A 16,103-nucleotide genomic window follows, 5' to 3' on the forward strand; every position below is an offset into this window, starting at 1 on the left:
CATTGTCCGTCGTATATACAGTCGTATTTGTGTTAATAGAGCCCAGTTGTAGATGGGATGCGTTGTCTTTAATCTCCTTTCTAATGAGTTCAATTTTCTTATTAAAGAAATTCATAAAATCATCTGCCGAGTGGGTGGAGCTACTGGGAGGAGTCCCTTGTTGGGTTAGCGATGCTACTGTACTAAACAGAAATTTAGGATCGTTTTTGTTGAGGCGGATGAGATTTGAGTAGTATTTAGCTTTAGCTAAGGTAAGCATGCGTTTATAAGTTATTAAACTATCACTCCATGCTTGATGGCAAACCTCAAGTTTAATCGCGCGCCATTTGCGTTCCAGTTTTCTACATGATAATTTATGAGCTCTAATTTCTTCTGTAAACCATGGGGTGCGCCTTTTAGGGGCCCTTTTTTGCTTTAGCGGTGCTATACTATCAATAATTTCGCGCAAGGCATCGTCAAAGTTGTTAGTGAGTTTATCAATGGAGCCGACATAATTTGGGAATGGTGCTATTACCGAAGGCAGTAGGTCAGCAAGAGTCATCGTTGTGGCAGCATTAATGTTGCGGCCGCTATAGCAGTTATTATTATTATTAGCTTGTTGACAAAGAGTCAAAACTTCAAATTTTATAAGGTAATGATCGGACATTACTTTAGTATATGGAAGTATCATAACTTTGGAGGTGGTGACACCCCTGACAAGCACTAGATCTATTGTATTACCGTTGCGATGCGTGGGTTCATGTATTATTTGTGTAAGACCACAGCTATCAATTATGGTTTGGAGCGCCACGCACTGAGGGTCCGATGGGGTATTCATATGGATATTTAGAATCGATTTTCGATTAAACTGATATTATTTGGTTTATAAATGATAATAAAACCTCTTCAAAACAGGTTAAAAAAGTTCTCCTGGACTGCTGACTCTCTAAAAAGCTAGGGGTCCCCAAACTACAGCCCGCGTCCAAAATCCGGCCCGCGGGAAGTCCCAAGTTTAAAAAAATAATAAAATAAAATGTTTTTATTAATTTTTTTTATTTTCTAAAATCTGTCCTTTCTTTTTTTTTTCTTTTTTTTTTTTTCTATGAATTTATTAATCAATCAACAAAACAATACACAACAATACCACAATAATGCAATCCAATTCCAAAACCAAACCCGTCCCAGCAACATTAAGAACAACACTAAACAGAGCAATTGAGAGCAATTGAGGACACACAAACATGACACGGAACAATCCAAATGTAGTGAAACAAAAATGAACATTATCGACAACAGCATCAATATTAGTAACAATTTCAAAAAAGCAGTGATTAAAAAACCCTCATTGACTGCTGCCCACTGCTCCCCAAGGGGATGGGACAAATGCAGAGGACAAATTTTACCACATCTAGTGTGTGTGTGACAATCATTGGTACTTTAATCTTAATATTATCATTAAAAACATTAATTTAAAAAAAAAAAATACAAAATTTAGAAATGAACAATAGTGTCACAGTGGCTTACACTTGCATCACATCTCATAAGCTTGACAACACAGTGTGTCCAATATTTTCCACAAAGATATGATAAGTCATATTTCAATCTGTCCTTTCTAATCCATTTTCTACAGCTTGTAGCCGCTCAGGCAAATCATATTGTCTAAAAATGCATTTTCCCATCGATAACGTGACATTATCGCGCTCTTTCAGTCAATTAGTGCGCGAGGAATATACATCTATATATATTTAAATATATTTATATATATATATATATATATATATATATATATATATATATATATATATATATATATATATATGTATATATATATATACATATATATATATATATATATACAGCCCGGCCCCCGGCCAAATTGTTTTAACCTAATGCGGCCCCCGAGTCAAAAAGTTTGGGGACCCCTGCTCTAAGCGCTGAGATGGCCTAAAAAAATATATTTTGAGAATCGTGCTGAATCAAAAATGGATTCTCTAATCGAATTGAATCCTTAGTTGTTGTAATATTTATGTCCTTATAATATAATTTTTTGTTCATTTTTAATTTTCTTAAAGATTTTTGAAAACCATCAATCGAGTTAGAATTGTAATAAATACAAATCACGATTCAAATGTGAAGTGATTTTTATCTGAACCCTTAATATGTTATGATTACAAAAATATTTGAAAATACCTACCGTACATTTTTTTGTGATTTCGTAGTTGTAATTTTGCTCATATTTCTTTACAAAATAGCATGTTTTCCCCCTCATAATAATATTACTTTATTTTGATACAATTATATTAAAATAATTATTGCAATCTTCTGACTGTTGTTGTTGTATTTTTAGTGTTTAAATTTTTTATTTTTTTATTTTTATCATGGCTCCATTCACACACATTCATTGGATGTTGGCGTACGAGAGTCTTGGTGAGCGTCACATCACTCACACTGTTTTGGATGTATCTATTGAGCTCAGGCAGCATTCCAGGTAAAAAAAAAAAAAAAAAGGTTAAAGGTCACGGGAGCAGCCTGTTTCACTCCCGTGCATTCCTGACACAAAGGCTGCAAAAAGCGCAATAACACGTTGGGGTTCTGGTTTAACGACGCTGCAACAAGGGGTCAGACTTGTGCCGCAAACCACCCTGAAGGTAACGGAGCTGCCATTGATCGTGTGGGTTTGACGCTGACGCCACTCAGTCTGTAGGGGCGGAGCTTGCGCAGAAACCCCTTCATTGGGGTGGGGGCTGTTTTTTATGAATGAAGTGAACGCTCGCTACAAATTAACCATGTGCTCTCAGTGGAGACATTGTCTGCGTGGACGCGAGACGCTCCAGTAGGAAACATCTTGATGGCGTTTAACTTTAACCTGCGGAGGCAGGGAAAGCACCTTTAGACCGAGAGTGCGGGATCGTGGGAAAGTTCGTCCGCGTAACGCACTTTACTTTGTTTGTGTTGTTCTTGTGTCATCCATCTCACAGAGCTTCAAAGTGGGATTCACCTTTGCGTCAAGCAGATGTCCCCAAAATCACACTTTATCACGTCCGAGATAATGAAGTGCTCCTTGTCACTTCAAAAAGCACAGGATTTCAACAACAATTGGAAAACAAATACTTCGATTGATGTTTTACTCATTTTAGACCACACAGACTTTAAAGTAGACACAACCCAGCAGGCACAAGACATTACAACAACGTCGAGAAGTTGTTGAATTAGGTCCTGACGTTGAAACAACATGCTTTTTGACAACGTTTAATCAATGTTGGGTTCTGATGTTAATATGACCATTGAATTTTGGTCAATTCCCAACCAATAATCTACAACACGAATACAACGTTGAAGCAACATGCTTTTTGACAACGTTTATTCAATGTCAGGTTGTGACGTTGATTTGACCTCTGAATGTTGGTCATTTCCTAACCAACAACGTGAATCCAACGTTGGACATGAACGTTGTCTCAATTTACAAAAACAACTATTTTGCAACGTTGTTTCAAAAGTCAGTTTTAAAGAACATGTACGTATAATCAATCAATCAATCAATCAATGTTTATTTATATAGCCCTAAATCACAAGTGTCTCAAAGGGCTGTACAAGCCACAACGACATCCGCGGTACAGAGCCCACATACGGGCAAGGAAAACTCACCCCAGTGGGACGTCAATGTGAATGACTATGAGAAACCTTGGAGAGGACCGCATATGTGGGTAACCCCCCCCCCTCTAGGGGAATATAATCAACGTTGTATCAATGTCTTGTGCCTGCTGGTTAAGCACATAGTCAGAGTTCATTGTCAAATGACTATACTGTTTAGAATGATTATAATTACAGTAAGAAACATCAGCAAAGGCTTCCTGATTGACCGCAGTCTGCACTGTCGTCCACAAGTTGCAGACATTTTCAGTGTTTATTTTACGCTTGAAAAATGTTTGTCCATCTTAAACATTCATTAATGTTCCAACACATTTACCCCCACATGTTAAACATGTTAGTGAGCTGTCGAGAACGACCTATAGCAGTGAATTATTTGTTTTAGTTAGTGAAAGACGATGAGAGATTATCATCACACTTCAACATCTCTAACATGTAATCGCTGTCTCTTTGCTAGGTCAGCATTGCAAATTAAATCGGCTCTTTGTTACCTTACCCTGGATAAATACATGTCAAAAGGAATCTATGAATACACGTAGACTAGGAAGTAAATGTTTATGTACTACATTACCCAGAAGGCTTAGTGCAGTAGACAGGATCAGGAAGTCGCTCTGAGCCACACCAGAGGACAATTGTACCGTTTGAGCAAAAAAGAGTTGATATATCGTTACACGTTGCTCTTTTTGCTTTGTCTACGCAAGAAACAAACACACATTTTTATTAAACTATTGAATCGTGCACGTAGGGACTTCTTCCTACGCAGTGCAAAATAAGCTTCAAAATAAAAGCATGGTAATATTACCTGAATTCTACCACAGCAACAATCAAAATGCACGCATTTATAAAAATTTTTTAGAATGTTAGTCACCATTTGAGATTTGCGCACAGATGAAAGGTTTAATGTCAGAAATGTAATATGAAAACACAAGAAAAAAATATGTACAGTACACACAATGTCCAAAAATATTTTATTATTAGCCATTGTACACACTGTACATTATTTGAGGATGTCTCGCGGGATACATTTTGGTCCTCTACGATCACACATCTCAAGTAATAACATATCTATATTTGGCAAGTTATATATAGATATGATAGTCGCTAGCATCAACCCACCATTGAGAAGGAACTTTCCTCTCAATGGTAGCAGTGAATTCCATTGAAACGTGTGAAAATGTGAATTTAATTCATAAATGCGGTCTGTCACGTCTGGCCTGCTGCCAGGGTTCCGTCTCCTGTGTTTTTTCTGGAACCAGTTCAGAACTCCCTCCTCCTTTTGCCTGTTTGTGCGTGTGTGTGTGTGTGTGTGTGTGTGTGTGTGTGTGTGCGTGTGTGCGTGTGTGTGTGTGTGCGTGTGTGCGTGTGCGTGTGTGTGTGCGTGTGTGTGCGTGTGTGTGTGTGTGTGTGCGTGTGTGTGTGTGTGTGTCCACTCACTGGAGAGGTGATTTCTTTCATTCTGTCTTTCCCCCTCTTTTTTTTCATACCCACTGTAGAGGTGGCCGATACTGCTAACATGTTGTAATCCATCCGATATTAAGTAAATACATAGCCAGTTTTGCCGATATCAATATATTTTTATCTGAAATTATTCAGATCCCTGAACGATTTTGTGACTTTTGCATTTAATTTGTTGACCGTGATTACACCCCCATCAAAAAACAAACACAGAACTAATATTTGTATCGACAAACTTATTTGTGACGAATATACACAACAATGTGAGGCAATTTAACGTTTGCAACAAAACAATAACATTATTCTCTATTATTACATAAAAGATAAAAACAATGCAGCCAAAATAAAAATATTGTATTCCTTTTCTTTTTTTGAAGGGGTAAGTGAGGGGCAAAAAAAAGCAAACTGAATGAGGTAGGAGTTTTTTTTCTCATAGCGATATTACAATATTCTAACAAATAACTACTTTCTGATGACAATTATTTTTTTGTCATGGCATGATTAACATATCATTGTAATATATAAATTATAATAACAATACATTAAGTTGTAGCTTAAGGCCATGTTTATGGCAAAATATTTTTGCCTGTTGCTTGTATTCTGTCATGTGACTTCTTCCCAGAAGTGAAAAACCTTGGTGGTCAACCAAGCCAAGATGGCTGTTGTGCAGCAAGCAGGGAGTAAACTCTCAGAGAACGCAAAGGGCCTAGATCTTCCTGCAAAAAGCAGATATGAGCAAAAAATAGATCCCTGTACTTTATTAAAAAAAAAAGGTTTGTCAAGAGATATCAAGGATAATCCGTCAGGGGAGTACCCAGACATATCAAACTGTCTTGTGTTCCAGACAACATTCTTCACCACAAAACAGATGAAAACTTGAAAAAGCATGGAGGTCTTCAACTTCTTTGTGTGTGGCTGGGTTAAAACTGAGATCAGGACTAAATATGCATAGTATTTGCTTGGGTAAAGTTCCATTTAATAATTCATATGACTTGCGAGGACGCATCCATGTAAACCAGGGGTACGGAACCTATGGCTCTCGAGCCAGATGTGGCTCTTTTGATGACTGCATCTGGCTCTCAGATAAATCTTAGCTGACATTGCTTAACACGATATGTAGTGAATAATTCATCCAACTCCCTTGACGCGAATCCCTTAGGGGTGATGGACGGCTGGGCAGTGCCCGAAGAGCTGCAGCCTGCCACCATAGCCCCCACTCCCTCCCCTCTGTTGCAAGTCTCGAGTTGTATTTTGTGATACGTATATGTGCTTTGCTCTGGAGTTTTTTTTCCCATAGCTGTTCTGTGACCCTAAACACTGTTTGTTTGTCTAATCTTGTATGGGTTTGTGCTGAAAACAACATTTTGTTGTACTTGTGCAATAACAATTAAGACCTACCTACCTACCTAATTACGCTGGTAATCACAGTGTCAAAATATAAAACATTCTCATGCATTTATATCCATCCATCGGTTTTCTACCGCACCTGTTCAAGAAGTCGCATTAATGGTAAGAAGTAATTTATTTATTATTGGTTAGCTTCAGAATAACAATGTTATTAAAAATAATTATACTCCAAAAATGTAGGTCTTACTAAAAAATGCACGCATTTAGTTACATTTAGTCTTAAAAAATATTATATGGCTCTCACGGAAATACATTTTAAAATATTTGGCTTTCATGGCTCTCTCAGCCAAAAAGGTTCCCGACCTCTGATGTAAACAAACAACGACGACAAGCACCCGACTGCTGACATATCCAATTAACAAACTCAATCAATCAATCAATGTTTACTTATATAGCCCTAAATCATGAGTGTCTCAAAGGGTTGCACAAGCCACAACGACATCACATCAGGGCAAGAAAAAACTCAACCCAATGGGATGACAATGAGAAACCTTGGAGGGGACCGCAGATGTGGAGGTCCTGCTTTGGAAATAATTTGTACCCCTTTCAGACATTGCATTTAGTTCCCATTAAAACATTCACATGTTGCACAATGAGATGTAAACAGGGGATCATGTGTACATTCTTGCAACTTCCTGTTTGTAAAAAATATATTTTTATTAGTATTTATTTAATATACTAACAGCATTTCATGATTAATATTTATAAATTAAGATTCCTAATAAATGACACTAGAATAAGCACATATTTGATTGGTAAATCATAGTGTAACGACCTGGAATGACACTTTATGTGTGGTGTTGGAGTTGTCCGACTTTTTGTGTGGCTGTAAACGCATCACTGGCTAAGTGCCATATGTGCATGTGTTGGCGCAAGTGAGAAAGAGCGAGCGGCTGCTGTTGATATAACAAAGTTGCTTTTGGTCTGGTTTGTACTGCAGAAAATGACCAGTTTTGCTAGATATAATTTTTTTGCTAATGTTTTGGTGATGTGTTTCTGGCCGACAATAACGAGTTTTGCTCAGTATAGTGATGGATGGAATTCATGTCCTCAAAGCGTCTCGACAGACGTTACAATATTTGAACTATGATGACAAAAACTCTTTTCTCTGTCGTGTCCGTGTCGTGTCGAAAATTGTTATGCGCTTATTTTTTTATTTGATTTTATGCGTGGCATAGATTTGCCGTGCGCAGAGGACGCTTGAGCAGTGCGCAATTGCACAGGCGCGCACCTTAGAGGGAACATTGGTCCCGACTTTGGACAGCTACCGCATCATCTGTGGTCACCGAATCTGTGCCCCCCCCTCCAAGAAGGAGAGGGGGGCAGAGCAGAAAAGAAAAACTAACTATTACTGAATCATCACCATATTTGATTTTTGCCATATTGTCATATGTTCACATTTGTGTATAAAATAAACAAGAGGGAAGAAGTAGAAGTACCTTTCCTGACAATGTACACTTGAATTATTGACCCTGACTCTGTGGTTTCTGTTTCTTAAAAGTTAAAATACAAACAATATATTACTTCAATGGGAAATACTAAACAGGTGAAATATGTTAAAAATATATCAAACAAGCCTTTAACGAAGTGATCACTACAAACTTGTGCGTTCTTTGACTCTTCTCCCTTGGAGTGGAGTGTGTGCCACTTTTCTCGTCGCCTTTCATAAAATCTTGCACTCTTCCGCTCTTCTTGATTACCTCTCGAGAAACTCTGAAGAGACATTTATCCTTTTCACGATGTGAACGGCTGTTATAGCCGAAAACAACGCAAGCAGAAGGCATTTTTCTTCGGGAAAGGCTAAGTAGCGCCGTAACTATTGTGAACAGAGTTAGCTTGACCACCACACCCATTTAATGAGCCGGACATGACGTAATATAAATCCAAGCAATATTAAGTAAAATTACAAGCTTTTAAAAAATATATTCACATTTTATTCTCTTAATATTGTGTCTTTTGCCCCTCATCAAATAGCATATTTTTCCTCACTATAATATTAAAATAATAATATAAATGTCTTCATATTTAATATGACTTTTTTCATGGCATGAATAATATATAAAAGTGATATATTATACATTTAAAAAAAGAAATACCTGAAAAATATTTACATTACATTGTTTTGTGAATTTCTTTAATTGGTTTTTTTTCCTATTTTTTTTTTCATAAAATATGTTTTTTCCTCACAATAATATTACAAAAATAATATTAATTTCTTCATATTTAATGACTTTTTTCATGGCATGAATAATATATCAAAGTGATATACTATACATTAGAAAAAAATACATACTTGAAACATATTTACATTACATTGTTTTGTGAATTTCTTCAATTGTGTTTTTTTCCTATTTTTTTATTTTTTTTTCATAAAATATGTTTTTTCCTCACAATAATATTAAAAAAACCAAAATTCATTTCTTCATATTTAATACGACTTTTTTCATGGCATGAATAATACATCAAATTGACATATTATACATAAAAAAAAAAAAGAAATACTTGAAAAATAATTACATTACATTGTTTTGTGAATTTCTTTAATTGTGTTTTTTTCCCCTAAAATGTCATGTTTCTTCCTCATAATAATATTAATTTATTCTAATAAATTTCAAGTAACGGTTTTTGTAGAATCATTTTTGCAAACTTCAAGTAAGATTACATTATTTAAAAGATTATGTTCACCTGTTTTCCTGTATTCTTATGCCCCCCCATAATATGACTTTATTTTGTTCAATTAAATTTTTTTGGATGAAAACTTTATTGTGGTAATCCACTGATTTTAGTAATTAGTCTGTATAACAACAATGTATCCCATAGCCCAGGTAACAATATGATACAAAATGTACATTTAAAAAAAATATCGATCTTATCACGCTCGTATCGACACTGTCTTTGGTATCGATGTTGTCGACTGTTGATTCGACCCGTTCACTCCCACCTCGCTCTGCTTTTTCAGAGTGGACGGTGGATGCTAGTGGTTATGCCCACGCTTCCGAGCTGTGTCGCCCTGCGCCGCGCGGTACGTTGTAGCCGAGTTGAGTCGCTCTCCTCCGGCGTCGCGGACTCCAAGCTCTCGCTGTCCTCGGCTTCTCCGCCGTGACCTCTCGCTGCTCCACAAGGCGTGCTTGTAAAAAAACTCGGACCCCCCATCCCGCACTAGTGGATAAGAAAACCTTGTCAAAACAGACATTAGAAACACTTTAGTGTGTGGGTGGATTACAAGCGAGGAGCCTCAGTAGCGGGAACCATGAGTGGACGCGGGGACGAGGCCGGCGAGAGCTCCCAGGACCCCGCAGGGGCCGCGGAGCCCCAGAAGCGGAGGCCGGGGAGACCCAGGAAGATCAAGAAGGTTAGTTTGTACATCAACTTTGTCACCAGAACATCGACTTTTATTGTCAGAGAAAGTTGTAAACTGTATTATGAAATTAGGTAAGATTCTTTATTGACCAATTTCACTAATCTATCTTTACATTACATGGACTGAACGTGATCCTTTCCCCTATGACAGAAGTTACCAAAGTGCAGCCCGGGCGCCATTTCTGGGCCACAGCTCGTTTTTTTGTGGCCCTTGACACATCTGAAAAATAAAACTAATAAGATACATCATTAGATATCAGAATCAGAATAGTTGTATTGCCATTGTTTGAGAACGGGTTCACAAACTAGGAATTTTTCTTTGTACGATCGTGCAACATAAAACACATATAACACAGAATAGGCAGTGGCGGGCCGTGCGTTTCCCACCTAGGCTTTCAGTGATCTCCGACTTCAATGATTACCTCTTAAAATACCATCATTTATGATCATTGCTGGAGAAATACTATACAGGAACACATTTACACCCTACTGTGCATTGAATCATATCAACAGTATACAAAACGGGTTATTTTCTGGCGCATTTAAAAATCAATTAAAAGGCATCAGCAATTACAACATATACCGTGATTTTTTCTGCTTGGTTTATGCAACTTCCGATCAATAAAGTTGGATTCAAAGTACCGTATTTTTCGGAGTATAAGTCGCACCGGCCGAAAATGCATAATAAGGAAGGAAAAAAACATATAAGTCGCACTGGAGTATAAGTCGCATTTTTTGGGGGAATTTATTTGATAAAACCCAACACCAAGAATAGACATTTGAAAGGCAATTTAAAATAAATAAAGAATAGTGAACAACAGGCTGAATAAGTGTACGTTATATGACGCATAAATAACCAACTGAGAACCTGCCTGGTATGTTAACGTAACATATTATGGTAAGAGTCATTCAAATAACTATAACATATAGAACATGCTATACGTTTATCAAACAATCTGTCACTCCTAATCGCTAAATCTGATGTAATCTTATACGTCTAGTCTCTTACGTGAATGAGCTAAATAATATTAATTGATATTTTACGGTAGTGTGTTAATAATTTCACACATAAGTCGCTCCTGAGTATAAGTCGCACCCCCGGCCAAGCTATGAAAAAAACTGCGACTTATAGTCCGAAAAATACGGTACACACTTCTCAAAGATATATTAACTGCCCTGACCACATGATGGCGACAAATACACATGTAACAATGTTAATTAAATGACAAGCATGACACACTTTAAAAACAAGAGTTTACAACTTTTAGTTGTAACAGAACAGCTACTGTCAACAACTTGCGATCTGATTGGCTATCGTAACTGTCTCTCACCTGTATGTGTTTTCAAATTCATCCGCTAACGGTCCCGATGAGTATCCAATCACAAGACGCCTAAATGTCATGTTCAACGTGAGGCCATCTAGAAGGCCCTACTGACAACAACTCATGATCTGATTGACTATCGCAACTGTCTATCAACTGTATGTTCACTTACAGTGCACGGACGCCAGTATTGTTGATTCTGAAGGCGTCTGGCAGATTTGGTACAGCATGGCAACATAAGCTAGCTGAATTCTGATTGGATACAAACTAAAACTAAAAATATGACATGGAAAAGAATATTAATAATTTTTGATATTTAGGGAAAGTAAATTAAAAAATAATTTTATCTTTAATTATGATCATGATTTCTTGGTTATTTTAGGCTAGCAGAGAAGGCCTTGCTGGCCCTAACGACACACCACTGAGACTAGGTAATAATAATGAGCTGTAATTGAGCTATCAGATCTTGTTTTTAGATATCAAACTTTGTAACCTAATTGTGCACAGGAATAAACACATTTAAAAAGATAATTCATGAATAACAGGGCGCGTCACATGACATTTTACCGCAAACATATTCCTAACCCCTTCCTGCTCCGTCATTGAAAATAATGTAATGGCAAATATCTCCCGATATGTGTCTCCAGCACCCCCCGCAACCCCAAAAGGGACAAGCGGTAGAAAATTGAATAATGGATGGATGTGTACAGTATTGTCTCTGGTGGCGCACAGTGGCAGTACTGTTAAACAGGTGTACTGGGATCAAAACATAGCTGAAGATGGGCTGGAATCTTATGCACATGTAGGTTTTACTAATGTTAAACCTGTTATTTTGCACTAAAAACATTTTTATGGAAAATGTTTTGAAATTAAATTGGAAAAAGTAATGAATGACATGGCACTTTATATGAACTTTTACTGGCTGGTAAAAAGTCAATCAATCAATCAATCAAAGTTTATTTATATAGCCCTTAATCACAAGTGTCTCAAAGGGCTGCACAAGTCACAACTACAAAGTATGCCTGGGATGGAATTCCGGCTGGGGATGTGTTAGTAAAATTTGCAAAAATGTGTTACCCGCCTCCCGCCCGAATGCAGCTGAGATAGGCTCCAACACCCCCGCGACCCAAAAGGGACAAGCGGTAGAAAATAGATGGGATGGATGTTTTTTTTGCTTTGTTTTTTTAGCCTGTCGCTGCTTTGTCACTGTTAAGAATATAACGGCAAATTTCCCCTTAAATGTTCCATTGTGGTGTGCTGCTTAGTGCTGGTCTTGTTGGAGTTGTCTCAGGAAAGGTTGGAAATTTATGTTTCACCTACGTTACATTTATTTTGCAAACACAAAAAAAATTATGAAAATTTCGTTTCTCATGAATTTGTTTTCGTTCAAAACATGCATCAAATTCAATTCAAGTTTGAATAAAAAAAGTATAAAGATCGTTTGAAGTTAATACACAATTTGTTTTTTTTGTAATGTGGACCTCAAATTAAAAAGTCTGTTTTGGGCCCCAAATTAGCCAGGGGCCATGGTCACCTACAACACCAAATTAGGATGTTTTGGTCAGATAACTTTGTAAAAAATGTACTTACTGTACATTGCATTGGTTTTAGCTTTTTGATGCAAAACATATATCAAAGTGGCCGCACACGTCCTTTAATTTTTCTCTACTTTTTTTTTTGTTTGGAAAAGCTTTGGACAACCCAGTCTATGTGAGTCATGGGCGGATGGATATAAATATTGATATCAGTGGTAGGAGCAGTATCAGCCTAATCACAATCTAATAGGATCGATATATACATATATTTTTTTCTGTGTGGTTTATAATGTTAATATTTTTAGTTTCATTATATACAGCAAGCTTCTCAAACTGGTACGTGTACCACCAGTGGTACGCAGGCTCCATGTAGTGGTACGCCAAATAATCACTTGATTAAAGTACAGTGTTTTAATTTCCTATATTCTAACACAGTGTTACTGTTCAAACTGTGTGTATTGTTACAGTGGTCAAAATGTTAAATATACTTGTTAAATAAAACCTCTGCCTTGTATTTAATGAATACTTAGGCCTACTGTATTTTAATGTTGGTCATTATGGTGGTGCTTGGAGAGCCACGTTTTTTCTGAGGTGGTTTGAGAACCACTGATAAATAGCATTGCCAAACTGTTTAGTAGCCTAGTTCAGTAGGACAACAGTTGCAGTATCGTCAACCAGGCTCCATGTTTATGTATGTAAAAAGAGTTATGCATATTTCCAGTCTGGGACATTTAATGGCCAACTTCCATGAGTGGAGTCCCAGACAGCGTGACGTGAAAGTGGTTACATGTGTTTGAAAGAGATGTGATTCACTGCTGGGTCGCTTTCCCGCCCAGCGTTTTGCACAGATTCCACAGGATTCAGCTTGGCTGCAGGCTCTGCATGTTTGCAATGCATGTGGTTCTTATTGGAGCAGGCTTTGTTTTGAAAAGCGCAGAATGATAGTATGTGCTTGGGCACATACTTGAAAAGCGGGATTGCCCTGTGTATGTTTATGGGCATATAGTGAGAAATAGAGGCGACATACCAACGTTTTGTTTTCTGTTCTCCACACCCATGCCATGCCCTCCCCTTCCCTTCAGGAGCCCAGTGGAGAGCCCGTCCCCAAGCGCCCAAGGGGACGTCCCAAAGGAAGTAAGAACAAGGGCCCTTCAAAGGCAGCGCAGAAGGTGAGGAGTTCCGACACTTGAATGACACAAACATCTGCATCTTGTCATATTTTTGATTGACAGTCCAATATATTGCTTATATTTATGTAACTAAATAGGAGGTTATTCAAATGTTTATGACTTCAAATGCAATACAGTGGTCTTTCTGTATTCAAAAGATCAGGTAAGCTCGATATTGTAAGAAAACCAAAGCAACTTTTCCCATGGGAAATAATGGAAGTACATTTAATCTGTTCCAGGCACCCATAAATGTGTTGCCGGGTAAATTTCGATATTCGCTCACATTGTTTTTCTGCTCAGCCATATAATACACAGTACACACTGATGATTAATTGAATACCGTGTTGTCTTTCCCACATCAAATGTCCCCATTAAAAATGCAGCGTCCCAAGCAGATGAGTCTGCCCGTATTGTGATGAATGATTAGATAAGTCACTAACACAGAAAATACTACTTAGTTTTTAAATAGCTTTGCAGGGTTCGTCATTTTTTCTAGTAATTATTTAAATAGGAAATTATTATTTTAACCCACACAATAATTGCCCAGGCTGACATTACACATTATTATTATTTTAATAACACAACACAATTGTTTGAAATGTATTGATAAAATAATCATAAGGTATTTTTTACGACAGTAGTACCTCAACTTACAAGCTCAATTGGTTCCATTCAAAACACTCTTATGTTAAATGAAATTAATTTAAATTTTGATTTAAATTATTTTATAGCTCCCTCAAAATACCACAATGTTAACATTTAACATGAGTTTTAAAAAGAAAAAAACACTTTTTATAGAAGAAATGGAATAGAATGTACTGCACACAAATACAGTAGTTTTATGAAGTAATATAATAATGTACAGTGTTTAGAGGATCTCCTTCGCGTTAACTTTCTCAGTTCCAGGAACATCTAGCGCCTCCTCTGTGGGAAATGATCTGTGGCCACCTGATAACCTCTCCACGCAGGAGAGGGGGGCAGAGCAGAAAAGAGAGTACTTTATTAGAAGTTCTTATGATCGAGGGACATTTTATGAAAAATGTCGAATTTGGGGGAAAGTGAGAATATTTGGGAACTGTTAGGAAACCAAATGTCATATCAATACGTTCATAATGGAATGTTTTTAATTGGTTGAGGAATATGATAATTGTGAAACTGAGTCTCATTTGATTGTATTATATAGTAGATTTTGCATGCAGTTGCAATTCAAAGACATTAGATGGCAGTAGTGTATAGCGTGTTGTCTTAGTCAGGTTGTAGTTTTTGCCATTCATTGAATGTGCCAGTCTTTTCTTTTGTTGAGACCTACAAAGTGTCTAAACTGTAAGTATTGTACTCGTACTCATTACACACCACTTGTTTGATTGTAACGTGTATCTTAGTTTTAGTTTTCATCTACAATCGTCAAGCTAGCGGATTTTTTTGTTGTAAAACCTTACTGTACATTCAAGATTTGGACATCATATTCTGCAGTGTGAACATAGCCTGAAAAAACCTCATTCATTTTTAATAGAATGTTGTCGCAGAAAATGTGGAATGATGGAAAATATGTGAATTTTGTGGAATGAGCTGAACGTTTTGATGTTGTAATGAGTTGAATCCATTGATAAATGTGGAAAAATTATATTGCAAATTGTTAAAATGCTTTAATTCGCAATAACCTCCAGAAATCTTAGACATTTGCGTCGACATAGAAAACACATTTGAATGTGCGCGGATGTGACACATTCTTTACCACTTTTACCGCATCTTATGGTGTTCCTTATAAAGTGTTCTCCGTCTTTGTGTTTACAGAAAGCTGAAGCAACCGGGGAGAAAAGACCAAGGGGGCGACCCAGGAAATGGGTAAGTCATCAATTATTTCAAGGAATTTAACTTGTTCAAAGTTTTGAAATGTCATTTCTGTTGTCGGCATGCATTCTCCTACGGCAGTTAGCAGTTCCTCTTTGAGACCCTTAGTAAAATTCCGATATTCGTGTAGACCTTGAATGCGACACTGGCATAGCATGCGGACACCGTACTCTGCGTACACTGTCATTTATATTAGTCTAAAAATAACAAAACATTGGTCCTCTTTTTACCGGTGATGTTTGTGACCGATATGTCTCCCCTAGGGTAAGTATGGAGACATATCGGTATCTCATTGAATCTGAGGGGGACATGTCCACTAGACCCATCCAAACTGATTAGTACCACAAAGAAAAAAGAAAAACCATGATCCGAACAAC

At 37.2% G+C, this 16,103-nt stretch overlaps 1 protein-coding gene across 1 annotated transcript in view; it reads left to right on the forward strand.

Moving 5' to 3' along the window:
• Positions 1 to 9,457: 9,457 nt before the first annotated feature.
• Positions 9,458 to 16,103, forward strand: part of hmga2 (high mobility group AT-hook 2) — a 47,779-nt gene continuing 41,133 nt past the window's right edge. The window contains exons 1-3 of the mRNA XM_062066958.1: positions 9,458 to 9,841; positions 13,789 to 13,875; positions 15,670 to 15,720. Of these exons, the coding sequence (XP_061922942.1) occupies positions 9,740 to 9,841; positions 13,789 to 13,875; positions 15,670 to 15,720 (240 nt within the window). The 5' untranslated portion in view covers positions 9,458 to 9,739. The remainder of the gene's footprint in view (positions 9,842 to 13,788; positions 13,876 to 15,669; positions 15,721 to 16,103) is intronic.

Source organism: Entelurus aequoreus, linkage group LG12, assembly GCF_033978785.1.
Source record: "Entelurus aequoreus isolate RoL-2023_Sb linkage group LG12, RoL_Eaeq_v1.1, whole genome shotgun sequence".
Classification (NCBI taxonomy): domain Eukaryota; kingdom Metazoa; phylum Chordata; class Actinopteri; order Syngnathiformes; family Syngnathidae; genus Entelurus; species Entelurus aequoreus.